Source organism: Cucurbita pepo, chromosome LG10 (genome assembly GCF_002806865.2).
Source record: "Cucurbita pepo subsp. pepo cultivar mu-cu-16 chromosome LG10, ASM280686v2, whole genome shotgun sequence".
Lineage (NCBI taxonomy): Eukaryota > Viridiplantae > Streptophyta > Magnoliopsida > Cucurbitales > Cucurbitaceae > Cucurbita > Cucurbita pepo.
This window is the reverse complement of record NC_036647.1, coordinates 4,397,223-4,424,693: the sequence shown is the minus strand read 5'-3', so window position 1 is coordinate 4,424,693 and position 27,471 is coordinate 4,397,223. Positions and strand designations below refer to the sequence as shown.

The following is a 27,471-nucleotide window of genomic DNA, read 5'->3' as shown; positions in this document are numbered from 1 at the left end:
TAATTGAAGGCCTTTGTGTTTAAATAACACAACCTCACTAATTGGTGTTATTATTATATGAAGTTCCACTAATTACAGACATTACAGAAATAACATATACATATTCTTTCTTTCTTTCTTACTTAGTTATGAACTTCATTACATATGTATACATATTCTTCAAGCAGCCTCGGCAAATCCGACTCTCAATTTGCCAAAATCAAAGACTGTGTGATAACGTCCCATGAAAACGTCTCCGAGGATCCTGCATCGAGCGAGTGCAACGTTGTTTAAACCAAAGACAAGAATCATCAGACATCAAGAAGACAAAAAATGGAAATACCAGAGGGGTCCACGAGGTGGAGGAATGTCCAAAGGTATGAATCCACTGATGCATTGAGCTGCAGATCCCTCACCCACCTTGAGAATATACTGTTCACAACAATGAACAAAAGCAGTGGGGTTAGATGCACTAGTTTGCGTCCAAACCACGGAACTTGATTGGCATCATATGACAACAAAAAGATGCCAAAGTGACAAACAAATTCAGGAGCAGTAAAGAAGGATTTGGGGAAAATTATACATCTTCTGCGTTAAGCTCAAAAACTTTGTCCCCAATGGTGAACGACACCGTTGGCATTTGAGAGATCCGTCCACAGTCGACCAACGTTTCTCCTTGGTTCGAATCACGATCACATAGCTGCAGAAACATGAAACACAAGTCAGCTGAAGACAATCATCAGGAGATGAGTTAGATGGTAACAGAAGTGGTGTACCTTATTCACATAATCAATGACATGTTCTTGAGTTTTGTTCTGCTTCAGCTCATCGTTCATCCAGGAAACCGCCATCTCACAAGCTGAGCACATGGCATCTGAGAACCCACCAGATGATCTACCATCTTTCTCATTCGCCACACTCTCAATTTTCATACTGTTTTCCATTACCAACCGTGAGTTAATAAAAACTGATCCTTTATGCAACTCAAATCAAAAGCATGCCACTAACCTAACACCATGGGTTCCATCAAAGGCACACACCCCAATTTTGGAACATATCTTCTCTGGTTGTACCTGTCAATAGAATGTAAAAACAACACTTGAACCTGGCTGTTAAAGCTCATTACATTGCCAACAAAGTAAATGGTATGATTTACCTTGGCTAAAAGCAAATCCATAATAGACTTCCCATGTTGTGAAACAACTGCCTTGCACTCTGGACGACCAATTCCAGCTGCCCCAATGGCTCTATTAATTAATGTCACTATAGTCTGCAAAGGACAACCATTTTTCTTTAATGAAATGCGTAACATCCTGAAGGATTGTTTGCTTTGGCTCATAACGTATCGCCGTCAGCATCACGGTTTTAAAACGCGTCTGTTAGGGAGAGGTTTCCACATCCTTATAAGGAATGTTTTAGTTCTCCTCTCCAACTGATGTGGGAACTTACAAAGAACCTCTTATAAGCTAAGTTAATAAAGGGAACCTTCAGTTACAAGTTACATGAAGTAAAGGTTGGTATTGGAGTAGAAGTTTAAAAGTCCCAAATGAACCTAGTTCTCAACTTCATGTTGGTTTTTATCGATCCGACCCTCATGTAGATAAAAGAGAGATTTAGTAGCTAAATTGATAATATATGTTACATACAGATGGGCCAGCCAACAAAGAAGTTCCAGAATCTGCAATCGCCGAGCAACCACGAGCACAATATTCTGTACATCGTGTTCCTTAAGTTAGAATCATGTTATACAAATGTGATAATCATGCTCGATATCGAGATAAGTAAATGGAACATACCAGTTGGTTCACCACCAATAAGAATATCGCCAATGTTGAACTATAAGAAAAAAAACATTTGAACAATGTGAGGGGCAAAAGATGAAATTGAAAGAAATGCTCAATGTGGGAAGGATTTCAAGAGCCAACCTGCCAATACCCTTTGGTTGTCACAGGCACGTATGTATGTTGGCCTTTGAAGTGCTTAGGATCAACCCCTCCAAACACAATTTCACCTCCTTCTTCCTCCTTGGCGTTGCGATTGAGCCAAAACGAGAAAACTGGCTCCTTCACCAATTTTTGGTTAACCATGTTATACCTAAGGGACATCCAAGAGCCTGATTAAAATTCCTTAAAGAACATCATCAGCAAGAAGCAACTAATATTATGGTTGCATTTAGCATACCATACTGGAACAGCGTCACCAGTCGAGATCTCTTGAAATCCAAGTCCCAGTATACCATCAAATTTGGCAGCAATGAATGTCATACTAGACATGCTTGTTGTCTCAATGAATTGCTGAAATTAGTCGATGTTATAATACAATTAGTCGGCCTCTTAAACTACTTTGTTAAACCCAAAAAAGAAACGGGGTAGGATTACCTGATCACGAACAACGACATCACCGACTTGAACGTTGTCATAACTAAAGAAGCCAGAAATAGCTCCTGTACCATACTGAATAGCAGCAGATGTTCCTGTGTGATGTAAGTACACAACTTTCAGGCAATGGATGTAAACAAGTGAGCTCAAAGCTATTTCAAAGGATTGTGTGATTATCAAATGATTGATCTTGCTGAAGGGCTAAGTCTTATCTATACGAAAATAAGGTGAAAGCCACACTCGACCGCAACTGACTAGCCCTTACGAGCAAGAACGAAATAGAATACGATAATCGACTTCAGGAAAGGCAATTACTCGTTCCAAACACCATCGTTCTATACTAGAATTAACCAATATACGGATAAATGAAAGAAGATAGATTCGAACTCATTATAATGAAGTGAACAAGATTTAGTTTTTGAAGACTATTGCAGGTAAAGAGAAGAAAAGCAGACCATTTCTTCTGTATGTACTCGACCGCCCTGATTGATACCTAGCATGGAAAAAGCAAGCAATCTGCATATGAAGGAAAGATAAGCATATTACTAGTCATAAACCAATCATCATTCTTCTTGTTTCCTGATTAGAGTTAAGTAATCCTCACCGAAAAAACACATTTGGAAGATGGCACCCACAAATTTGAGCTTCCAGTATCAAAAATTACAGTGAACTTTTGAGGTGGAGTGCCAATGCCAATCTCCCCATAATATTGAGCATCCATGTAGTTCTTTAATGCTACGATATCAGAATTCTTAGATTCTCCAACATCATTAACCCATTGATCATGTTTTGATCCTAAAAATTTTACTTTCTTTGACTCAACCAATGCTTTCAGCAGAATGTTTTTATTAACTTTGATCTTTTTCAGTCCAATCCTCATCAACCCTTCATTAGAAGCAGAGGACGCAGTAGAGGAATATAATATCAAAAGCAACAGGGAAACCAAGAGGGGCTTAAGGCTGTTTCTCATTGTAACCTGCAAGCACAAAAGGAAGGCTTCAAAGCTCATAAACAGAAAAGACGAAATGGGAACTCCTTAGTTTTTCCTCATTGGAAATCAAGCCAAAGTAATCAAATATACTTGAATTGCATTGGTATTCCAAACCTAAAACAGAACCACACACTCAAACAGTTCATTGATCATCCAGAAATATGATAAACAGAAAAATCATACTCAGAGAAACCAGAAACATAAGCGAAGTTGAATGCAATAGAGACCCAAAAGTAATACAGAAGAGAAGAGCAAGAATGACCCACCAAATGAAACAGATTTCTGAAAGAGAGGTAAGGAGAAAGGGTTGAAGGTAAAGTAGGAGGCGAAAGGAGCTTAAATAGAAGAGCTGTCACTTCAGTCCATTCATTCCTTAGAACAAAAGGGACCCACTTACCAAGAGGGCCCCAAACGTAGAAATTCCCGTTCTTGGTAGGTTATGCAATGGCTTCATTCCAGGGATTCCCGGTTGGAGGTATCGATCAGATTCAGAAGCATCAGTTTACTCGTTTCATAAAGTTGTATGCGGCACGGCAGTCTCGTTTCTGGACACTAAATCGGTTAAAAAGGTATACAGATAAAATGGAATCCATCATTTCTCACACTTCCACACACAAGATAAGCAAAGGCATCACGAAAAACATACCATTTTATGCTTCATTCACAAAATATATTTTAACTTTCAATTCACCTTTTTTTTATTTATTTATACACTTCAACCACTTATAAACTTGCTATTTAACCTTTGTTTGAGAGTTCAAATCATATCTACTCTGTTAACAAAATAATTAGATTGAGTTTGATTACCATGTAAGCCAAACAATCTACATATGGTTCAGAAAAAGAAATGGGTAAGTAATAGTTTGAGTAAATAACAAAAGTTAATGTCTTTTTAAAGATGCCTTTATTGAAGAAAGTAGTATTTTTGAAAGAAATTAAGGAGGGAATAAAAGATTTAAGTGTGAGATGTAATGGATTAGGAGGAATAAAATAGGAAAATGGAGAGAGTAGTAGGTTGCTTATAAGCAATTGTATGCTAAAAGATGGTTGATGGGTGCACGTTATAGGTAGCTTCTACTAAGGACCAAATAGTGCTCATAACATCTCCTTTTCATTTTATACTTCATTTAATTACACATTTAAACATGTTTACATCTTTTTTTTTTTTTTTTTTTTGACATATATATCTCTATATCTATTCTCGTGAAAAATAATCAAAATTTAACCCCAATTTTTGATTTAGCATGCTTCTTGAATTTAATAAATTCCATTTATATAGTTTGGTTCGGGTATTTTTTTTTCATGTCAATTCAATTCTTAAATAAAATACAATTGAAATATATCGTATGCTTGTTGTCATAACCATATTATGAGTAGAATAGGTTGTGACTCTCGTGTTGCTGCAAGCAAAGTGGTAATGCTTAAGTGATGTCTATCCAGCCACGCGAGGGCCTAGATGAGTGTCATGACGCAATCAAGGAGGATAGTGCATCATTTAACTCACTACATAAAATGGAGTATTGAAGAGAGAACGAGGCATAAGCAAGATAGGGGCAAGCGAGTAGACAAGAGTATAAAAAATGGGCTTGTTGAAGGGCTAGGTAGGACCTTGGGCTTGAACTTCAAAAGTTGAGGTTCCGAAACGAGTTTGGACATGCAGCTCTTCTGTTAAATCCGTCCATATGAAAGATGGAAGCTCGCTAAATTTGGTGTCAATCAGACACTGAACGGGGCGCTCCACAAGACCATGTGTTCGTTCACCAAAATCATGTTTACGCGCCCCCCATATTGGAAATGCCTCAAAATGTATTGGAACGAGGCATGATGTCAGCTTTTCGTCACCCCTAGCCCCTATGGCCTAGACAAGTTACCCTATAGCACATACATGTGTCAAAATGAGGGCGAGCATGTGACTTTCTTTCAAATGGGCTTCGACAGTGTCGAACGACACGAGGGTACCAACATTGCACCTATCCCATATGTCAGAGGTTGGATCGTACACCCGTTACCCAGTACATAGTTCATAAATGCTATAACATGGACACACGAGGGTCCAATACCTCGATAGAATATGAATAGATGATGTTCGGAATGTCCCGATATTATGAAATATACGTGGGTCCGTTCAATGACATGACCGAATGAGTTGTAATGGACGATGAAATTTTGTGATGTTAGGGCATGTGAACCATGTTAATTGTGAACCAAATTTAAGATGCCACGTTGCACAGGAGAGACTTTGGCGTATACTTTTAATCGGTTCATAAAATTTAAAATATTATATGAAAATAAAATAAAAACATTAATAAATAGACAATATTTTAAACACAAAATTAATTAATAAGAATTTATATTTTATATAATATTTAATGGGTGACTATTGATAATTTTGTGATTTATTAATATAATATAAAATTACATATTGAACACGGCTGTTTGAATGAAATCGTAATTATATTCATCTAGAAAATATAATTCTATTTTCAATAAAGTTTTTATTAATTTCATATTTTTATTTTCAGATTGGAGCAAAAAAAAAAAGGCAAGGCCCGACTGTTTATACCTAGCGATCCAGTGGGCCCGTGTATTGACAACAATTAATTAAGAGTGAATTGGGCCGAGCTGTGGAAATCCGCGGCCCAATACGAAAGGAAATATATGTGCGTGAGATACAATTATCTTTACGGAAGTACAAGCAAATATGCTGCGAATAAAAAATAAATAAAAAGACATTATGAATTTTCCAATATAGATAAAATTTTATATAAAATATTTTTAGGCAGAAATGTAATAATATTTTGATACAATTTTCATAATTTTTAGTGTAATTTATAAAGCTGTGGAGATTTAGAATTAGAAATTAATTAACAAAATCTATTAGCTTAGGTATTAATAAAAACAATAAAGTAGGTTTAGTTAGATAAATTAATTAGATTACTAAATTGAACAAAATGAAAGGAATATAGGCTTTTACCAATAAATGGGTTGGTTGTAGCTGGGTAGATTTGATCCATAAATGGACATATGTTACTAAAATCTAATTAAAAAAACTTATTACTTTATGTTATTAAGCTCAAGTGATTAATGTTACACGATGAAAGTCTCACATCCGCTAATTTAGGGAATTATCATGAATTTATAATCAAATAATACTCTCGCCATTACTGCGAGACCTTTTGGGGAAGCCCAAAGCAAAGTTACGATAGCTCATGCTCAAAGTGAACAATATCATATCATCAGAGAGTTTTTGATATGAACCAACAATCATATGGATGTCTCTTGGTTCATATCCGTTTTAGTTTTTTATTAGGGTGTACATGGGTCGGGTTGGTTGGATTGGCAACCCAACCCTAAGCTTTTCACAACCCAACCCTCTATTTTCGGATTAGTTTTTATCAACAATTTATAATTATTATGATACAATCTTAGATAAAATGTATTAAGAGTGGTCCGGTTTTATCCACGATTTATAATTATTGGGATAGATTAGAAGTGGTTGGATTATCCCAGTTTATAATTATTCTAATACAATCTTAAATAAAATATATTAAAAGTTAATAAATATTTAGCCTTAGTATCACTCTCACAAATCCATTAATACAAAACAATTCTTAATATATTTTATATATTTTTATTTGTCTCGGGTCAACTCGAAGGTTTTGCCCATAAACCCAAACCGAACTGTTCGGGTTTAAAAAAATGAACCCAACTCTTATAGTTTGGATCAGATTGGTGTAGATTGTTGGGTTGAATGTACACCTTCATTTTTTTATGGTTTAAAATAGGGAGGATTTGAAGTATGTGGGAATATATATTAGGAAAGACAAAGGACAAATCCATTGACTCTAACAAACGCCCATCCATCCATATCATTCATTTGTCTCTCACCATATACTTACACCAAACTTTTATTCATTTATTTATTTTTACTACTTTCTTTAATATTTATTTATTTATTACTCTCCACGCAAACTTCAAACACTCACATACAAAACAAAATACTAAAAACTCCAACTTCAGTTGAGTAACTCAATCGCTAACCCATTCAATTATTAATTTCCTTTTAGATATTATTTGAGAAGCTGATTCTATAATTAATTAAGTAATTATGTGGGTTAAATCATTAATAATATGTGATTAAAAATGGAGAAATGATTGTACGGAAACGAAACTTGTGGTATTTTTGTTACAAAGCACACAGAAAACAGAGTAAAGACAGATTAAAAGAAAAGAGGGGAGCGGTGTCGACAACCCAAAGCGGTTTTACAGAACACTCAATAATTACGTAGAAACAGTACAATAAATTGAAGAAGACATGGAAAAAGAAAATGAATATTATTAGAAATAAAGAAATAAAAATAAAATTAGGAATTGAGATTCACATGGGTGCATGTGCATTGAAACAAGTACAAAAAGTGTGGTGGATAAGTTAATTGTATCCATTTTGACATTAATTCAGTACATGTTTTTAAGGTTGCAAATTTTGTTAGGAATTACAAATTATTTTTACGTGTGGAAATCGGGTTGGCCGATTTTCTTGACTAACAAACAAGACTTGCTTCAGCTTTCTTGTTCAAACTCTTTGAAATTCATATCAAATACTTTTTTTTTTTTTTTTTTTTTTTTTAAATATTTCGCTTTCCCTATATATAATTTTATTCATAACGAAACAATTGGAAAGAATAATAATGCCGTGTTCTAAGTTTTTCCCCCAATTTTTTTAATTTTTTTTTTCTATAAAAAAAGAAAACAGAAAAAGTATGGACATGTTTGAAGAAAAGGAAAAAAAAAAAAAAATTAAAGAGACAAAAAATACCGACCCCCACTAGGGAATCAGGACAAATGAAAGAAGAAACGTAACTCAATTTCCAGGGAAACTGCTAATTTTGCTATTGTTGTCTCCGTTGTTGTTGTTGTTGTTGTTTGTTGTGGTATTGGTGGTGGTGGTGCTATTAGTATTCGAATGTGCTCCGCCGATGATGGAGGAGATAGCGGCTGCGAGAGCGGCGGTGAAATTCGGATCAGCGGTGATAGCGGCGGTGGCGGCACTCAACGTATCGGCAAAAGAAGCACCTCCAGACTGGGTTGTGGGCGCCGGTTGTGCAATTTGGGGGTGACCCAAATGAGGGGAATTGGCCCCCATCTCATGAGATAGCTGTAGCCCTGAGAATTTTGACTGATTGTACAACGGTTGCCCCAAAACTTGGGCGGGGGGTAACGGTGGTTGTCCGCCGGGGAATGGCAGGTGGAAGGGTGCTGCCGCGGGTCTTTGGAATTGCAATGGGTTTGGGGTCTGAGTGAGGTCTAACGTGATGGTTGGAAATGGAGCCGAGGCTGAAATTGTAGCCATGCTTGAGGAACATGGAAGTATGGCTCGAGCCAATAAATTGGGGTTCATTAGATTATGGTCCGCACTTGACATGGACCCTGATAACAACATGGTAGCTGCCGCCGTCGTGGTTGACGCCATCGCCATCGCCGCGGGAGGAAGTGGATGGTTGTGGTTGCCTTCGTAAGTTGTTATCAATATAGTCCTGTCTTCCGCGCAACGTTGCACCTACAAATTCCGTATGGGAAAAGAAAATTAAATAAGATAAGAAAGTTCCAAACTTTAATTATTTATATGGATGAAAAATAGAAATACATACTTGTTTGCGAACAGGGCAACCTACAGCCATTGTGCATCGATAATAAGCCCGTGGACATGGGTTTCCTTTGGCCATTTTTTGCCCATATTTTCGCCATTGACACCCATCAGAAATCTGCATGGATTATCTGATTAAAACAAACTTGCAAGAAAAATTAAAAAGTTTTAAAAAAATTGTATTAGTATATACTCACCATAGGAGCTTCTGATCGAGCACGGACTGAGACGCGGGCTTTTCTCATGGTGGCTTCGGTGGATTGCTCGAGGGGTTTAGTAGAAGAGTTGAATCGAGGGGCTTTATTAGGCCCCCAACCGTGAGACTCTGATTCAGAGCTTTCTTCTCTGGGGATGGATCGTTTGGCATCTCTGGCATTAGAATTCCCCTGCTCGGAAGGGGCGGCGATTTCGAGATGATCTCTTGCACTGCTCTTTTTGGAGGCGGATTCCGAGTTGTTGTTGTTGTTGTTGTTCAACGGAGACCCAGAACGAGTTCTTTCATCCGATGATGAATTAGATAATTCATCCATTTCGGCGGTGTTCCCACTCGGTCCTAGATCCATAAATTGCCTCGGAACCACCGCCCTTCCCACTTCTTGTTTCAATTCCCTCGATTTCTTCTCCCCAATCTTCAATTTCAAAAAAGTCGTTTTGTTATTTGTTTATTCACTACAAATTTTGATTTAATTTCAATTCGGAGAGTATGATCAAAATTGGAAAATTTACCTCTGCTTCATGACCGGGTTGGGAGGCCTGATTCTGTTGCAATAAGGTAAAGAAATGCATTTGTAGGGTACTGTAGTTGTTGCTCACATGGCTTAGCATGTCCCTAAGCTTGTGATTCTCAGCTTTCATACGCTGGAGCTCCATTTGAAGCTGCGCTAACTGCACCAAATTCAAAATTCTCAACAATCGGATCATGACATCAAAGAACAGATCAAAATTCTTGTTGTTGTGTTTTGGGTATTTTAATTTACCTCGTTTTTGGCTCGTTTATCATCACCATCCGATGAAACTCCATCATCCACCGTCGAGGATTGATCGCTTCCGGTGTTAGCAGTTAACAAATGCAACCCAGTCTAAATAAAAAAAAAAATAAATCAGCTACCGGAATTGTTCTGCATATCGTTAAGGAAGTTATAATAAGCTTACATTGACAAAGGCAGTTCCGGTAGCAGTGGAAACGTTGTCGTTTTTATTGACAAGAACGGTGGCGAGAATATTAGCGGAAGGTTTTGCGTCTTGATCCTCCTGATTATCAGCCACCCTTTTGTTATCGGAGAAAAAGTCGACCTCGTTAACGACGAAGCGATTGTCGTCGGGCGGCGGTGGAGGCGCATCGTTGTCGTCAGTCCGGGAAAGTTTCACCGGAAAATCTGTAGCACGAAACATTGTATGAAAGGAATTGAGAGTAAGCGGCGATGGGTTGTGTGAAAGGAACCCAATTGAGTGATCAGAATCACGAACGGTTAGACCCCATCCTTTGTCCATAAATCAAACAGAGAATGGGAGGAGGTAAAATAAAGGGGAGGGAGAAGTAAGAGATGATAGTGAAGCTGAATAGAAAATGAAGGAGAAAGGAGAAAAGAAAAGAGGGAAATGTAAAGAGTCTGTGAAGTCTTTTACCGGTGCAATGCGTTCGGCTATAAAAAGGGTTGGACGAACACCAAAATGGATTTGGGATTTTTCTACGAAATAGGTCAGATTTTTGTTTAATTACATCAGATACTGCGTCACTCTGCCAGCTGGCACTCTCTGGCCCCACTCTTTTTTTCATGTTCATACAGATCCATAACCCCAACCCGGTTTGCTAAAGCCGACCCGTGGGAAAGCGTGGTTTTTTTAATTGATTTTTTTGTTTTTGCCTAAACGGACTCATTTTGACCGGTTCATTAAATCCCGAGAGAGAAGAAACCGATCCACCGCCCCGAATCCAGCGGCGCCTTCCACGTGAGAAAAAAAGGCAAAAAAAAGGTCGAAGGTCGAAGGTCGAAGGTCGAAGGTCCCGTAAAGAGCCAAGTCAACGAATTTGACGGCCCGGCTCTCTCTGAAGCCGGCCCGGTCTCTCAAGGGGCCCACGTTCCCCCCTACCCTTTACACGACACCACGTCTCAGATCTGTACCCGCGGGATCTATGTTGACTGTCCACCCGTGGGACCGAGTCATTTGCTTTGACTTTTTTTTTTTTTTTATTTTCTTTTCTGATTGGTTTCCATTTAAAAATAAACGATTAGTTGCCTAATTTAAATTTAATTAATTTCTTCAAATAAACATCCACAGTTTATAACCATATTAATGTAAACCGGATTAGGGTTAAAGGATGTTAATTTGGCATTTGTGACACACCAATCATTTTCTTCAACCATCAAATTATGATATTACATATATACTCCACAAGTCTTTGTTTAATCATTCATTTAATATACATTTTTCGGTTTATAAATCACTTTCATTCTTTCTTCTTTCAAACACCCCAAAATTAATTAAGGAGAAAATAAAATAGAGTTGTACATGCAAGGTAGATATCATAATGCCTAAATTGTCCTTCCCTCCTAGCTGCACTCAATAGTAGGATAAATAATTTAAGCATCTAACATTAACACCCTCCTTTTTTTTCTTTTTTCTTTTTTTTTTTTGCCCATATAAATTAATGCTCTATTAATTACACTACCAACAATCTTAAAAAACAAATTTTTTTAGAACATGTTGACACATAATATAAAATCCTACTCATTTTTCATGACTCATCATGTTCTTAAATATATTTTATTGATTTTTTTGTTTTGTTTAATTGACATGAAGAGTAAGATTGACCTTCATCTCTTTTTTCAGCGATCATATTTTAAAAAAAATAAGAATTATAATGTGACATTACAAAAAAATGGGTATATCCTAAGATGTATACAAATATTTTTTCTTGTATAATGATGGGAAATTACAGAGTAATTTCTTAAAGAAATAAGAATGGAAAAAAATGTTTTAAAGTAAAGAAAAGTCAGGATTTTCCAACTTTCTTTCTGTCTACCTTTGACTATGTTGCATTGCTGCTACAAATTTCCGACTGCAAACCATGTCCGACTTGATATTTAAAGCATTATTCAACAAAGAGAGAAGAAAAATATGGCCCAAAAATTGACCCTTACAAACTTTACCCATTAAATTTAACCACCTTTTCTCTTTATTTCAAAGCTTGGTGTAAACTTATTTCAAAATTATCATCGATATTTCATAAATAATTCAAAATTACGAGTCGAGTTGTCTAAAAGGGTGAATTTAGATTGGAATTTTCGAAACGTTTATGAAAATGGTGGAAAATTTGTGTACTTCTCTTGTTTCCCATGCATGCAATGTGGTGGCGACCGGCTGGCGGCTGGTCGTGAAGTTCGGCAAGGAAAGGGAGAAAGCATAAATAAAAAAGGCGAAAAAGGGACCGATTTGGCATCAGATTCCTTTCATAATACAAAAGGTAAATTTTAGAATTGAAAACGTGTTCAAAATCTTTCATTCTTAACTATTAATGAATTCTCTTCATTATTCTTTGTATTATGGATCATGGCTTTTGCTTTCCAACCCACTTTTTAAAAGTTGCATCACTTCGATCCATAAATAATATTTAAAATATAGTTGTAAAAGCATAGTCTAAGTTTGTATTATTTACGTCAATAAGTATAATTAATTCAGATCAAAGATATTTAATTAAATCTCCTACGTTCATAACAAAAATATTTAATTTTTCAACTCAACTCCAACTTAAATTAATTAACAAAAATCAAATGAATGCATCAAATATTAGAAGATGAGATTAGGGAATAATGTTTCAGAACAGGACACCCAAAAAATAAGATGTCTAAGTTTATGACTACAGGGTACACATGAAGTTCCTCGTCTAAAGTACCCTTTTAAATTAATCAACATTTTTTTATATAAAATTAAAAAAGAAAAGAAAAAGAAAGACCTATTAATTTATTATGAGAGGAAGAAAAATCCAAGAAGAGAATAAATAAAATTAAGAAAAGGGTGGAAATAGGTGATGTAGCATTAATTATAATTTAATCACCACGGTTGAAAAATTAGGGTTATGGAAATTAATCCCAATTAGATTAGGTTTGAGAGGGTGATGGGGCGCGTATAACAAACTTAATTTTTATTTTTTTAAAAATATTTAATTGAAAATTTAAAAAAAAAAAATGAAAGGTTTGGATTTATCACTATCTAACGTGATCGATAACGTTGAGGATAATTATTGGATAAAAGTCCAAATCACCGTTGGATTTTAAATATTTTTTTAAAGAAAGATTAGTCAACAATAGCAGTCAGCAGAAGTTCTCATTCATAAATAAAATTTAAAAAAGATTTTTCTATTTATTCCCTCCTTTCCGTTCACATTTGTAGCTATTTTCTCACTTTTATTATTATTCCATTTTAAATTAATATTTTCTTCTTACATTTAATTCTGAGCACGCCGGTTACAAATTATTATTTTTTTTTAAAAAAAAAATGAAAAATCATCATTTTAGCTAAAGACAAAAAATCAAATTAAATCTTAAACTTTAATAAATGCAGTAATAGAGTTTCAATTTCGCACGTTGAGAGTGAGTCCCACATTGGTTAATTTACAGAATGATCATGGATTTATAAGTAAAGAAATACATATTCATTAATACGAGGTATTTGGGGAAGTCCAAAACAAAGGCACGAGAGCTTATTTAACATCTTAAAAAAATAAGAAGGAAAAAAATATTAAAGAAAGGTGTAGGACGTAAGCGTAGGCAATAAAGAAGTAATTTTAATTTCAAAGCAAAGAGAAAAGGACAGAAGTTGACTGGGATTTACGTTGACCATTGGATACTTCCCACGTGGCTTACTTCATTGACGTAGAAAATTTGCCCCGGTTAGGTTTGGACAGCCAGGATTCAAACCAAAGCCGCTACGGTGAACGGCTTCGATTGCGTATTTTGGCACGTAAGTTTAGTAATTAAAATCTTGTTTTTGATTAAGATACTAAACTTGTTTAGCTTAGCGTGTAATTATTTTAAATAGGGCTGAAACAAATTTGTCTGGTAATTCAAACCCCTAAGGAGGANCTAAAAAAAAAAAAAAAAAAAAATGAAAATGAAAACCAATCATTGTCAATCAAAACAGCTAGCAAACCCCATTTGATTTGATTTGATTTGATTATTATTAATTATTTTTAGTTTACCTACGGGTTTCATTCCTTCTGCTGCCAGCTTTTTGGTCATCTTTTTCTTCCACATATACTAATTTATTAGCTTCCTTCCTTTCTCAGCTAATTCACACAATAATTCTCATTTTCACATTTTAACTCTTTTTGGGAATTATAATATAGATATATAATATGGGTGGGTTTGAATTTGATTAGATTTGACATTATGATTATGCATTTAAATTTGTTCCAAGATTTGGGCAGATATGTGTAGCGATCAGAACGTGAACTTTGAACACTCGTCTACTCCTTTTAGTCAAAAACAAGTTAAAGCCTATACTCTACTTTGATTTCAAATCCATGCCTTTTTATGCGGATACGATGGGCCCTTCCCCCTCTTATCATCAGGTCTGGGTTCTAAACCGTATGCTCAGATCGCTGTTTCAGCAAGTTTCTTCTGGGTTTGTTCACCAAAACTGGAGACCCGCTTGTTGTACCCTATTGATCTCGGCTCCTCTGGCGACATGTAGCTTTTTCTCTCTCGGCTTGCCTTTTGCCTAACCTCCGACATGTAGTCCTGTGTTTTGTTTTTCTGTAGGGCATGTCCATGTCGTGCCGTCAAGCATGGGAATGGGCTCCATCACATAATGGAAATGGACCAATTTTAGTCGGATTTTGGGCTTTTGTGGGCCACCTTATATAAAATATAAGGCAAGGAATTTCGACGTCTCTTCGGTATTGAGTGTGAATGGATACACCAAAGCATTAATAACAATAATCACAAACATGAATTCTTGATCATAATCATTGATAGAGTTTAACCAAGAGAGAAAGGAGAATCAAATCAACTATGAAATTCAAGGATAATTAGAGATTCTTCATTTGCTTCTTTTACTTGTTTTGACCTATTTCGATTGTGGGTCATATCTAACATGGTATCAGAGTCATACTTTTAACTTAGTTAGGTTAGTAGAATCTTAAGTGTCATGACAAAAAATTTGTCAGCCTTGAAGGTGCAGTTAAAAGTGACTAAGTGTCGAACGAATGATATACTTTGTTCTAGGGTTTTGGAGTAAGGAGTCAAGCCTAGATTAAGCGGAGACTGTTTGAGGGCTACATACACCTCATGGGAGGCTATATGACGTACTCTGTTGGAGGGGAGGGTTGTTAAGAATTGTTGGGAGTCTCATATTGACTAATTAAGGGAAATTGAACAAGTAAGAAAATTTCTCGTTGAGTTAGCCAAAGACTTTTCAATGTTGGTAACGAAAAGCTTATTTTGCTTGGGGTTTATTTTTTTAAAAACTGCGGTTGTACGTTCTTCGCATGCATCATGCTTCGACAAGTTTTGTCCTTCTTCCTTTATGCAACTCCATTTTACTGTGAAGTGTGTTTTGTGAGCAGTTAAACGATTGATCATGCGTTTATAAGTAAGGAATATTATAGTGAAGCATTTTGAAAAAACAAAAAACAAAACTAACTTACCATGAACAATATTATATTACTATGGAACTAACATAAGGCAATAAAAAGATACAAACCCAGAAAACTCAACTCCTTTGTTACAATAGTGAATATTTAAACACTGACAACAACATAAAGTTGGTGGGAATTAAAAAAATGTGTTCATATCTCATTATTGGAAGTGTATAAATCAACAAGCTTTACCAACAACACAACACAAAGCGCCAGCGGTATCAGTCAAAAGAGGAGCCAAAGAGCCATGAGCCACAGGAAAAGCTTGATCTCGAGTGTAGATAGGCGTACAAGACCCCCACCCAGATGGGATGAAATAAGCCCCATTCACAAACACATCATTTGAAGACCTCCATTTCCACTTCTTCCATCCATTCACATAAACCTCTCTCTTTGTAACCTACAACATACATTTAACCCCCACAAATCCGATCTCGTTATCATAATCGTAATCGTAATCGTCGTCGAGAGATCAAAACTGTATTCAATCATACTAATCAATTTACCTGCTTTGAGGATGAATCATCAGGAGCATCAAAGTAGTTTCCTTGGCTGAAGATTTTTGGATCTGCACTGCCACCCACAGCGTACATTTCCCACTTATGGTACCAATTATTGGCAACATGGGCATACCCAAATCTCACCCTGCAAATTTATCGGAGGCGGCGAGTCCCACGTTGACTAATTTAGAGAATGATCGTGTATTTATAAGTAATACATTTTAGGAAAGTCCAGGAGCTTATGTTCAAATGGGACAATATCATACTATTATGGAGAGCTTGATTTAATTACCTTGGCATTCTTTGAACAAGCCCATCGCCGAAACGATTGAAGGCTACGGTCACTCTCATAATTCGATCAGCGGTAAATTCATCGTTGTGTCCGAGAAGGATCACCTAACCACAACATTAATTAATTATTTAGTTCTAAATCAAGAAAAAAAAAATTAGGGTATAATTAAAATAATTAATTTGAGGAGCCTACTTTATCATGTTGAGAGAAGTAATTATTAGAGATGGTGACGGCAGTGGAAGCGTGGATGACGTCAATGAGGCCGTCAGTGCAGCTAGCCAAGGAGCAATGGTCGATCCAAATATGGGAAGAACTGAATACAGAAATGGCGTCACCATCGGACTGTTGGCGGTCTCCACAATGGGTGAGTGAGCTTCTCACGCGCCCAGGCTTGGCCGGCTTACAGTCACGGATGGTGATGCCGTGGATTATGACATGGCTCACGTTTTGGATGGTAATGCATGGCCCATTGCCAATTTCCACTTTAGCCCCTCGCCCGTCAATGGTCTTGAAGCTGTTCACCATCAGCTCTCTTTCCAGAGTAATCACCATATCTCTTGCGAATACAATCCATAATGGCTCCTCTTGGATCACCCCAAAACGCAGCGTTCCGGGCTTCGGGTATTCCGGGTCGTCCGACGGGTCTATGACCACGTAGATTGACCCGAATTTGCCTCCCAATGCGTCACTGCCAAACCCGACGGCGCAGTCTGCCAGGGCGCGGCGGTTGGCCGCCCAGTTGGGGTTGGTCCTCCAGCATGCGTCAATGGGATTGAGGGCTAGTTTGGTGTAGCTGTTGGAGTAGGCCGTGGACGGTGAAGGGAGGCGGATAATTGTGGCGAGGAAGAAGAGGGATAACAATGGGGAAGCCATGGATGGGAGTTTTGTTGCAGAAATGGGAGTGAATTATAGGGAAAGTTGGTGAGTTTAATTTGTGGAACACACGATATTGATGTTGATATTGATATTGAGGTATTAGCCCAGAGATTTTGGTAGCGATTTGGGTGTGTTTTATGGTGAAACGTGGTTACACTTTCACCACCTTGTTGCTTATACAATTCAAACGTGCTTGCACGAGATAATTTGATTGTTTTTTTTAAAAAAAATATTAATTCAGAGGGTTTTGATAATAATACTCGAATGATCGAGTGGAATTATGTTTATATATGATTTTTATGTTCTTGTGAGTTCTTGTGATTCACACGTCATCAAATCATATCATTAATTTATATCATAGATTCTATATTAATATTATAATTTCTTTTATTTTGTGTATGATGATATATTTTCAGTTGTTGGAGTTTGAACTTCAATTTAGCATCAGAATAGTTCTCCTCCAAATTATTTTAGTCGTTACCCATATTTGCTTTTTGACTTACCCACAAGGCCTCATAAATGGAGATAGTATTCTCTACTTATAAACCCATAATTTTTCATTAAATTAACCAAGGTGGGACACACTTCCAATAATCCTCAACAATTCTTCCATTGAACAAAGTACAGTATAAGCCTCCCCTCAGGCGTATGGAGTTCTCAAATAGCCTCCCCTTAATTGAGACTCGACTACTTTCTTTGAAGCCATCGAACAAAGTACACAATTTGTTCGACACTTTAGTCACTTTTGACTACATCTTTGAGGCCCACAATTCTTTGTTCGATATTTGAGAATTCAATTGACATGGTTAAGTTTAGGGCATGACTCTGATATCATGTTAGGAATCGTGACTCTCCACAATGGTATGATATTGTCCCAAATAGGACAATATCTGCCAGCGGTGGATCTAGGTCGTTGCAAATGGTATCAGAGCCAGACACCAGACGATATGACAGCCTTCTCGCTGTTCCCCGAAGGGGGTGGACACGAGGCGATGTGCCAGTAAGGATGCTAGGCCCCAAAGGGGGTGGATTTGGGGGCAGTCCCACATCGATTGGAGGAAGGAAAGAGTGCCAGCGAGGACGCTGGCCCCAAAGGGGGTGGATTGTGATGTTCCACATTGGTTGGGGAGGAGAACAAACCACTATTTATAAGGGTGTGGAAACCTTCCCCTAGTAGCGCGTTTTAAAGCTTTGAGGGGAAGCCCGAAAGGAAAAGCCTAAAGAGGATAATATCTGTGGTGGATCTGGGTCGTTACAGAATCACGATAAGTTACAAGTTCATATATGATTTTACCTTATCATTCGATCGTTTATGATCTACTTGAGCGTTATAAGCAACATATAGAGTCAGAAAAGTCAGTATTATGAAGTATGAGTTAGCGGATTTAAATATGAAAAGAAATCAAAAAAATGTGTGCATGTATAAAGAAAAACATCAGAAAAGTTGGGTGAATGGAGACTGAAACATTGATATCGAACACCTTTTCTTTACGACCAAAATGAAAATGTGGAGTAAAGTAAAAGGCATGGAATGCAGAAAAAATAAAATAAAAAAAAATAAAAAAGGGAAAAAAGCAAACCTTGTAATGTTAACATCTCTTAGCTAGCTTATGTGGAACTGCTACCAAAAAAGGAACCCTAAAAGAACAAAATATATTATTCATACGTTCATTTCAGATCATCGATTCCCATTGTTCCCTAAAATATGAAAAACCTGCTTCTACCTCTCAAAGAAAAGCACATATTCTCTGCTGCAAAATCATGATTTAAAAAAAATCTATATTTTCATATTATTTTGATTCAAATAATAAAAAATGATTTTATGAGAGCATTATTTAATCAAAAGTTATTCCAAATTTGGCGTGTAATTCTTTACCAAATTAAATACATCACAAACTTGATTAATAAGCTATACATTATGCACGTTAGGAATCACGACTCTCCACAATGGTATGATATTGTCCACTTTAAACATAAGCTTTCGTGACTTTGCTTTGGACTTTCCAAAAGACGACTTTGCTTTGGACTTTCCAAAAGACGATCATATGAATGGAGATGTATTACATTTATTTATAAACCCATGATCATTCCTAGTGTGTACGACTCAGCCCACTGCACCTGTCAATTTTGGTATGAGTTTGTAGCTTTATTTAACGAACTTTGGTTTGGGTGCATATGAGAAAGAAAGAGAAAGAAGGTTGAGAATGGGTTCTCGTTTCCAGTTCTTCCTGATTCTGAGCCTAATTTTTGCTCTCTCTGATTCCACGGCGGCGCAACAGGAAAACACCACCTCCGGCCACCACACCCCAGATACCAAAGTAACATCAGCACCAAAAATATGGAAGAGCCCTGGTTTGGGATACTCCACTCTTTTAAGACANAAAAAAAAAAAAAAAAAAAAAAAAAAAAAAAAAAAAAAAAAAAAAAAAAAAAAAAAAAAACTAATGGTGAGAGAAGACAGGTTCACGGGGTTCTGAATATCATTGGATGGGGAACTTTGATACCCATTGGGATTGTAATTGCTAGATACTTCAGGGAGGAATTCCCATTGAAATGCGACCGATGGTATTCCGCTCATGCTGTGTGCCAAACATGCGGTTACATTATGGGCACTGTCGGATGGGGCTTCGGCGTGTCGCTCATTAACTCTTCAAACCGCTCTCACGTCCCATTCCTAGTCCTCGGCATTCTAGTCATCCTCCTCACAGCCATCCAAGTTAGTTTCCCTACAAACTCTAAATTGGATTATAAACTCACAATTGTTTATTAACACTGTCCGGAAGAGTTGGCAGATTTGTGGGATATGCGTGCAACAGAAGAAGGAGAGCGGAAGGCGGGGGAGGTGGGAAATGTGGCACCGTGGCATGGGGTATGTGATATTGGCACTCATAATAGCGGACATATTTGAAGGTATCAATGCCCAGCGCCACCCAAAGAAGTGGCGATGGACTTACGTTGGAATACTATTGGCTCTTGGCGTTGTGGCGGCGGGTTTGGAGGTTTACAGATACATCAAGCTTAAACGCTTCAAACAGGCCATGAAATTAAATGCCAATATGTATTCTTCCACTACAACAAATTAACTGTTTCCTTTTATTTATTTGTTTAATGGTTTTCTTTAAATCCAAGAACATGCCTTCCCTTATGGCTTAAATCAACAAATTAGTGTGTTCTACTATTTATTATAGAAGGCTTCCGCTTCTATCGGACCAACGCAACATGAGAGACTCCTTTCAAAGATAAGGGCACCGTTTGATTCAAATTCTAAAAGCTCTTATCCGGAAGAATTTCATCTAACATAGAATAGTCTGATAGAGTATAGAGTTTAGAGGGTACGGTTGCCCACTACTAACAGATATTGTTAGTTATAATAATTCAAGTTCATGCTAACGGATATTGTCCAATTTGGCCCGTTAAGCATTGATGTTAGTCTTACGGTTTTAAAACGCGTCTGTTAAAAAGAGGTTTCCACACCCATATAAAAAATGTTTCGTTTTTTCTCTCTAACCACTGATGTACGAGGGTAATGATGATAAGTGATGAGACCATATTTGCTAGTGATGACTTTTAAATATATTGCAGTAATTTTCAAACGAATGAAAAAATTCTAAATATATATTTTTATTTTTTTCTAATTAAGTATATTTATTTAATTTTAAATTATGAAAAATGAAAGATATGAGAATTGTGGATAGCGATGGGATTGAGGAAGGAATCTTTGCGACGACGTCGTTTGGCGGCGTTGCCTTCTAGTCTCGATTTTTCGACTGGAACGCCCGATAACTCAAAGCTTCCCCATTTGGTACTCTTCGAGTAAAGAACAATCTGGAGCAGGAAGATTCTGGTGTGGACATGGCCTCCTGTGCCGCTATGGACTGCCCCGCGTCGGCGGCGCTCAGGTCCGTGCTTGAGCGAGTACAGCAAGCCGCCGAACGGTCCGGTCGTGGGCCTCAGCATATCCGAGTCGTAGCTGTTAGCAAGACCAAGCCGGTGTCCGTCATTCGTCAGGTTTACGATGCTGGCCACCGATGCTTTGGCGAGAATTACGTTCAGGAAATCGTTGAAAAAGCTCCTCAGGTCTCTCTCTCTCTCTCTCTCTCTCTCTCTCTCTCTCTCTCTCTCCTCCGGATTCCATATTTGGCTATCGAGTTTCGGCTTTTAATTCTGTTAGAATTAGTGGAATTTTGGAAACATTTCAATATCGATGATTCGGACTTGAACTAATTAACTCTGACGATCATTGAAATTGCAGCTTCCGGAGGATATCGAATGGCATTTCATAGGGAATTTGCAGAGCAACAAAGTGAAGCCACTTCTGAGTACGATCAAATTTCTTTTTCTAGCAATTATTTTTCGTGCAGTCTGGAGGCAATCTTTTTAGAAACTTCTTTACATAAACTTGCTCATGATACGAATATACGATTCAACTTACTCTATAATCTCACAAGAATATTGTGTTGTGGTCATATCAGTAAATCAGTGAAGCTATCTAAATACATGTCAGCCTGACTATAAACTAAGCAGCTGAATGAAACCAATTAACCAACACAGCAAATTAATGCTGGGCTGGACAAATGATGCTGGTAGCTCCAATAAGCTTGCAAAATTGTTAATTTCGGCTACTTCATGCTAGCCATTATAGAGGCCAATAGAAAGAATATCAAGCATCAGACTTGCTTCAACAATCAAAATTGAAAATCTGAGAAAATCTGCATCAGGCCTTCAGTGGAATCCTATGCTATAGAATGAGTGGTCTTTTGGGATGGTGGGGGGAATTAGAAATGATGTCGTTGAGGAAATGAAATTTTTCATAATTATAGAAGAAGGGAGGAGAGCCTCAACCCATGCTATTGAAATTGCAAAAGGAATTTTCCAAGTACAAAGACTTGATAAGTCATAGTTACATAAAGGTTAGAACAAACTGTACCAAGTTGAGGCTTCGAAAAGATAATCACAGAAAAGATAAAACAATTTTTCTTCCTTTCCAAAATTCTCATGTCCACAAAAATCTTGGATGAAACTGAACCATACATTTTAGGTTCAGCTTCAAGAGGATGTGCTGCAAACAAAGATGGTGGTTTTTGGTGTTGTTTAGTGGTTTTGCACATAATTCATTAACTATGAAATACACAGCTAATGAGGTTTTTCTTTTATGAACTTCATAACTAGTTTGTACATCTTGAGTACTATTTCACCTTTCATGGATAAGAGCCCCTTCTAAATCGACTAAAAAGGTCCTGGTCAAGAACATGGGAGTTATTGAAGACATCCTTCGATTTCAGTTTACAAGTAAACTACATGTGTGGTTGCCAAGCCAAAGGCGCTTATCTTGTTCAGAACTAGGACAGATATTTGTAGCAGATACATGATGTAAATCTATTCTGGGGCTTCCATGTCACTTAGATTCCTCCTGCAGTCAAGATCCATTAGGGAAATCAACATTGCAAATTTGACTCAAGGAGAACCTTTTACTGTTGAATATAACATGAAGAAGAGGTTCTAATTTTTCACCTTGAAGAATATAGGTAAGCACAAATCAAGACATTTAGAGAGGTGTGCTAAGATAATCCACTACTAAAGTCTAGTACAGTTCTGAGGGCATTGTTTGTAATACTCCTTGAGGCTGTTCTTTTTCTCTTGGGTTGTCCATTCTCAGTCAAATATCGAGAGGCTTCATGACATGCTCTTTTAGGAGTTAACTTCTATTGTTCTGTTATTTTTTAATTTTTTTAAAATTCTGTTACGTTCTACATCTTTGTTATTCACCACATTGAATAAATTTGTGTTTTCACCCCCTCACTAAAGCTACTTAGACCTGCACATTTGGCCTCAAGAACTCTTATTTAAGAGTGCATCATGGAACTGATGTTCAAGGAAGCTTCCAAGTCTTCCGAGTCATCTAAAAATTGAATCTCAGCAATGACAATAGCTTACCAAAGCAATGATCAATGGCTAGTCTAAGAGGATGATTTCAAGACATAACTTATATCCATGCGCTTCATATTCACATGGAGGAGGAAATGAAGGCATTTTCATATTATTAACTATAAAAGCAGGGGTGGATCTATGAATAGGAGATGTTGTGTGAGTATCTACCGGACCCAAATTATCAATAGGCTTTCCAAGCACGTTAAAAATTCAGCCGAGAGTCGCTCCATTGGGCCAAACTCTTGAGTCCATTTCATAAGGGAAGCTTTGGAAGATTTGTGGATAAAATTTCATTTCACTTGGATTCCAATAGCAGAATAGTTTCAACTTTCCACGGAAGGGAGGGATCCATATGAAATTAGCAGCCACTAGCCTCTGCAGCCTAGCTACCCTAGAGCTCTATACTTAGAAATCCAATCTTGAGAAGCTAAGAATGTAATTGCAGCCAGTAGATTGTTTTGGATGCTACCACGGTGCACAGCATTGGAGAAGTGTTCACACAGCCATGATTATTGCTTTACTCGTGTGTAGGCCCTAAATCATTTTCGAAAACTTAAACCATGAAAATTTTGCTAAAAACAAAACTAGTAGTTGAACATAGAAATACAAACTTTTATACAACTGATAGTGAGGCCTATTGCTATTTTCTTTATTTTGTCAAGCTCAAGCTGTTCAATTTGCTGTAGATAAAGTGCAGTTTGACTAAGTTTATTTAAATTATAGCCTGTTTTGGTGTAAATAAAGCTTTGACTTCTCCAATGGACTGGACCTTGAATTGGCTATTTCATAGACAACCAAATTGTACTCAGAACCTATGCTGGATGGTGTATACACAGCCAAATTGTACTCAATTTATAAAATGTGATGTTGAGTTTGGTTATTTTCTTACCTCATAGAGAATTAAATTGGATAATTGGTTAACTAGAAATTTTATATTGTGGCATTTCATCTAAGCAGCAGATGGCTTTAAGACCTTTTTAATTGCTTCTTTTCATATGCTTTTGTTCCTTCATTTCTAACCGTTACTTTTGCAATAACCACACAGCTGGCGTCCCAAACCTTGCAGTTGTAGAAAGTGTGGATGATGAGAAGGTACTCTTCTTATTAGTTATCTGGAGTTCTTTGATTAGAAGCTCATCTTCATCTCAAAGTTAAATTTGAAGTTCTTAAAATCAATTTCCAATATTTTATTTTAGTTATGCGGTGATTATTTCTCTTTCATTGGGTTCAGTTGAATTTGATTTATAGCATGCGTCAGATCCCACATCGGTTGGGGAGGAAAACGAAGCATTCTTTATAAGGGTGTGGAAACCTCTCCCATAGAGACGCGCTTTAAAAACCTTGAGGGGAAGCCTGAAAGAAAAAGCCCAAAGAGGACAATATCTGCTAGCGGTGGGCTTGGACTGTTACAAATGATATTAGAGCCAAACACTGGGCAATGTGTCAGCGATGAGGTTGAGCCCCGAAGGGCTGTGGACACGAGGTGGTGTGCCAACAAGGACGTTGGGCCCTGAAGGGGGTAGATTGGAGGGTCCCACGTCGATTGGAGAAGGGAATGAGTGCTAGCGAGGACGCTGGGCCCCGAATGGGGGTGGATTGTGAGACCCCATATCGGTTGGGGAGAATAAAACATTCTTTATAAGGGTGTGGAAACCTCTCCATAGCAGATGCATTTTAAAAACTTTGAGAGGAAGCCCATAAGGAAAAGTCCAAAGAGGACAATATCGGCTAGCGGTGGATTTGGACTTGGGCTGTTATATGAAGAATTTGTCATTGAGTGGTAATTGAACTTAGGTGATTCTGCTTTACTAACTGAAACAACTAACGTGGGGGCCATACTCCAGAAGTCTTAAATCTGTATTTTTTGAATGATTATTTTCTATCAGTTTTGGATTCCCGTCTGCCTTCTCTTGTCTCATTGGATCATTATGCCTAACACTATGCTTTCCTTTTATATATATATATATATATTCAAATGGTTAACTTTGTTATTTTATGCTGCACTATAACTTTCTTTTCAATTTGCTTAAACTCTTTTCTCAGATTGCAAACCGCTTGGATCGGATGGTTGCTAGTATCGAGAGAAAGCCTCTTAAGGTGTTCATTCAAGTGAATACAAGTGGAGAAGAATGTATGTTATTATTACTTGTAACGATTGCGAGTTTCTCCATCTTAAAGTGATCGCCACTACTTAACTACAGTTTAATGATACAGTTTTAGAGATCTGATTTGCAAGATTTTGGTGCAAAAATTTTTCGCAAACGAAAGTGTCTTTGACCTACAGGATTAGGCAACAGTGTTTTAATTGTTGCCTGAAGCATGCTCTAATTTATCTTTTTAAGTACTTTATTCATTAAAACTAATTTGTTAACAATGCCAGCGCTTCTGGACACCTAGAGTCCAGCTGCCCTGTTCTCCTAGTCATGAAATTCTTTTTGCAGTATGATTATATTGCTTTTTGAACCCCCACTTCTCGGTATAAATTCCCTAGAATCCTACCTAAAGCGTTTAAGCCGTGCAATACAGACAATTATGTTCCTCAGTTTCTTTATGCTATCTGATTTCAACATACATTTAAACATAAAGATTCCTTTACAGCAGATCTTTAACCTTCTTTTTTCAAGAATTTTCAAGATCAGAATTCAGAATGGTGAAGCTTGTCCAGTTTTGTATACTGTTAATCGTATGATTGAAGTTTTTTCATCAGATATTGAGACGTTTTTTTTTTAAGTTAGGTTGATTAATAGTGCGTCTTTAAGGTGACTGGTGATGTTATCGATTAGTACGCTAATTATTTATTTATTTATTTATTTTAACTAATCATAGAATGTTGCAGTCCTTCGAATAATGTTTTTCCTGTATTGAAGTGCAGCAAAATCAGGTGTTGAGCCCTCTGGTTGTGTGGAGCTTGCTAAACACGTTAGCTTGAACTGCCCAAATCTTCAGTTTTCTGGGCTAATGACGATTGGAATGTTAGATTATACATCCACACCGGAAAATTTCAAGGTGATAAAACCCTTCACCCCAAAGTTCAACCTCACCTTGTCCACCATTCCTCTGTTACGAGAAACTTATCAAGTTTGTTGGTACCTTGTGTTCTTACCAATTGGTATATATTGGTTGCAGTTATTGGCTCACTGCAGGACTGAGGTTTGCAAAGCACTTGAAATATCAGAAGAACAATGTGAGCTATCAATGGGCATGTCAGCAGACTTCGAACAAGCTGTAAGAATGTTCATCATTATAATGCTCCTTAAGAGGATACCTATAAACTTGGCCTAAAGTAAACTTAAGAAAGTTGGTTGCTCTCTTTAAATGAACAAAATGCTTCTCAATTTTTTAAACAGAACAAGAGAACTTGTATAGGCAGGACACTTTATAGAACGATCACACAATCTAACTCTTATCCTTCATGTTTTGCAGGTTGAAATGGGGAGTACAAATGTGAGGGTCGGATCTACAATATTTGGGGCTAGGGAATATCCCAAGAAAAACTGAATTTTGCATGCCAGAGATCTCTGAGCTTGCCTCGGTAATCATTTTGATGAAATAATCTGTCTTAACATATACCGATCTTTAAATAAAATATCACTGAAGAAAGCATCCAACTCCTGTTATTAGTAGCTTCCCGAATACTGTAAAGTGATGGCTGTATGTTCAGGTTGACACACTTTTGTGCCATCAGATGACAAATGAAGGTTTGCGCTTACTGAAATTTTGGATTAACTGTAAACGGTTTTTTTATTAATGATTTTAAAATAATTTTCTGTATGCTTTTACTGGCAAATTACCACGTATTGATCGCTGTCAACTTCATTATTTATTTATTTATTTTCGAGTTTGCTGTCACTATTTTATTATACGTAAGCTTCATTCCTCCCATAATTTTTTTTAATTAAGTAATTTTTTTTTTTTTTTTTAATAAAATATGACGAACGCTTTAAAAAGGGTATGTTCTTTTAAAATTTATTTCTACTACAGAAAAATATGTATATATTTTGTCCGTTGATGGATCAAGCTGGGCTTACCCATCCAACGTCGAGATCGTCCATCCTATCCCCTTCACTAAAATAATATTAACCCGCCCAGCCAATCATGTGTTGACAAATAGAACCCAGAAAATCCAAACTTTTTAAATTGATTTGTTCTCCACATTATTCTTTTGAAGATAAAGCTTGGTGACCTACAAGGATTTGAACCACTGGATGACATTAACCTCCACATAAAGGCATGGTTTGAGGAA

At 37.0% G+C, this 27,471-nt stretch overlaps 5 protein-coding genes across 6 annotated transcripts; 2 read left to right on the top strand and 3 right to left on the bottom strand.

The window, feature by feature from the left end:
- LOC111803902 (aspartic proteinase-like) lies at positions 1–3,725 on the bottom strand. The gene is made up of 14 exons (XM_023688513.1): positions 3,615–3,725; positions 2,962–3,333; positions 2,813–2,873; positions 2,358–2,452; positions 2,161–2,273; positions 1,905–2,073; positions 1,776–1,815; positions 1,626–1,690; positions 1,136–1,249; positions 988–1,052; positions 756–912; positions 563–679; positions 323–411; positions 1–244 (listed from the first exon to the last, which is right to left on the bottom strand). Exons 2-14 carry the CDS (start codon positions 3,325–3,327, stop codon positions 160–162), a joined length of 1,536 nt encoding a protein of 511 aa, XP_023544281.1. The 5' UTR covers positions 3,328–3,333; positions 3,615–3,725; the 3' UTR covers positions 1–159.
- A 4,369-nt stretch (positions 3,726–8,094) lies between these two features.
- On the bottom strand, positions 8,095–10,622 carry LOC111803900 (probable WRKY transcription factor 31). The gene is made up of 6 exons (XM_023688512.1): positions 10,145–10,622; positions 9,970–10,071; positions 9,719–9,877; positions 9,190–9,621; positions 8,997–9,110; positions 8,095–8,905 (listed from the first exon to the last, which is right to left on the bottom strand). The coding sequence occupies exons 1-6, from the start codon at positions 10,481–10,483 to the stop codon at positions 8,210–8,212; spliced, it is 1,842 nt and encodes a 613-aa protein (XP_023544280.1). The 5' UTR covers positions 10,484–10,622; the 3' UTR covers positions 8,095–8,209.
- A 5,188-nt stretch (positions 10,623–15,810) lies between these two features.
- On the bottom strand, positions 15,811–17,297 carry LOC111803899 (putative pectate lyase 2). The gene is made up of 4 exons (XM_023688511.1): positions 16,617–17,297; positions 16,425–16,528; positions 16,139–16,277; positions 15,811–16,032 (listed from the first exon to the last, which is right to left on the bottom strand). The coding sequence occupies exons 1-4, from the start codon at positions 17,295–17,297 to the stop codon at positions 15,811–15,813; spliced, it is 1,146 nt and encodes a 381-aa protein (XP_023544279.1).
- A 2,186-nt stretch (positions 17,298–19,483) lies between these two features.
- LOC111803898 (cytochrome b561 and DOMON domain-containing protein At5g47530-like) lies at positions 19,484–20,532 on the top strand. Of its 2 annotated transcripts, none has more exons than XM_023688510.1 (3): positions 19,484–19,681; positions 19,762–20,016; positions 20,093–20,532. In XM_023688510.1, exons 1-3 carry the CDS (start codon positions 19,505–19,507, stop codon positions 20,381–20,383), a joined length of 723 nt encoding a protein of 240 aa, XP_023544278.1. In that variant the 5' UTR covers positions 19,484–19,504; the 3' UTR covers positions 20,384–20,532. The 2 variants fall into 2 exon arrangements, with proteins under 2 accessions (XP_023544278.1, XP_023544277.1); XM_023688509.1 differs by having other exon boundaries at positions 19,488–19,674; positions 19,755–20,016.
- A 506-nt stretch (positions 20,533–21,038) lies between these two features.
- Positions 21,039–26,999, top strand: LOC111803897 (pyridoxal phosphate homeostasis protein). Its single transcript, XM_023688508.1, has 7 exons — positions 21,039–21,377; positions 21,553–21,619; positions 24,274–24,320; positions 25,272–25,359; positions 26,101–26,234; positions 26,355–26,453; positions 26,652–26,999. The coding sequence occupies exons 1-7, from the start codon at positions 21,153–21,155 to the stop codon at positions 26,724–26,726; spliced, it is 735 nt and encodes a 244-aa protein (XP_023544276.1). The 5' UTR covers positions 21,039–21,152; the 3' UTR covers positions 26,727–26,999.
- Positions 27,000–27,471: the final 472 nt, after the last annotated feature.

What these genes read in the sequence shown, in the direction of transcription:
- LOC111803902 (XM_023688513.1), bottom strand. Translation starts at nt 3,327, where the DNA reads ATGAGAAACAGCCTTAAGCCCCTCTTGGTTTCCCTGTTGCTTTTGATA. An exon ending in GGTGACGCTGTTCCAGTATG is followed by an intron (nt 2,074 to 2,160) that starts GTATGCTAAATG and finishes GATGTCCCTTAG; the next exon opens with GTATAACATGGTTAACCAAA. An exon ending in GATGGAACCCATGGTGTTAG is followed by an intron (nt 913 to 987) that starts GTTAGTGGCATG and finishes AATGGAAAACAG; the next exon opens with TATGAAAATTGAGAGTGTGG.
- LOC111803900 (XM_023688512.1), bottom strand. Translation starts at nt 10,483, where the DNA reads ATGGACAAAGGATGGGGTCTAACCGTTCGTGATTCTGATCACTCAATT. An exon ending in ATAAACGAGCCAAAAACGAG is followed by an intron (nt 9,878 to 9,969) that starts GTAAATTAAAAT and finishes AATTTGGTGCAG; the next exon opens with TTAGCGCAGCTTCAAATGGA. An exon ending in AACCCGGTCATGAAGCAGAG is followed by an intron (nt 9,622 to 9,718) that starts GTAAATTTTCCA and finishes TTGAAATTGAAG; the next exon opens with ATTGGGGAGAAGAAATCGAG.
- LOC111803899 (XM_023688511.1), bottom strand. Translation starts at nt 17,297, where the DNA reads ATGGCTTCCCCATTGTTATCCCTCTTCTTCCTCGCCACAATTATCCGC. An exon ending in CTTGTTCAAAGAATGCCAAG is followed by an intron (nt 16,278 to 16,424) that starts GTAATTAAATCA and finishes ATAAATTTGCAG; the next exon opens with GGTGAGATTTGGGTATGCCC. An exon ending in ATGATTCATCCTCAAAGCAG is followed by an intron (nt 16,033 to 16,138) that starts GTAAATTGATTA and finishes TGTATGTTGTAG; the next exon opens with GTTACAAAGAGAGAGGTTTA.
- LOC111803897 (XM_023688508.1), top strand. Translation starts at nt 21,153, where the DNA reads ATGGCCTCCTGTGCCGCTATGGACTGCCCCGCGTCGGCGGCGCTCAGG. An exon ending in CCACACCGGAAAATTTCAAG is followed by an intron (nt 26,235 to 26,354) that starts GTGATAAAACCC and finishes TATTGGTTGCAG; the next exon opens with TTATTGGCTCACTGCAGGAC. An exon ending in CAGCAGACTTCGAACAAGCT is followed by an intron (nt 26,454 to 26,651) that starts GTAAGAATGTTC and finishes CATGTTTTGCAG; the next exon opens with GTTGAAATGGGGAGTACAAA.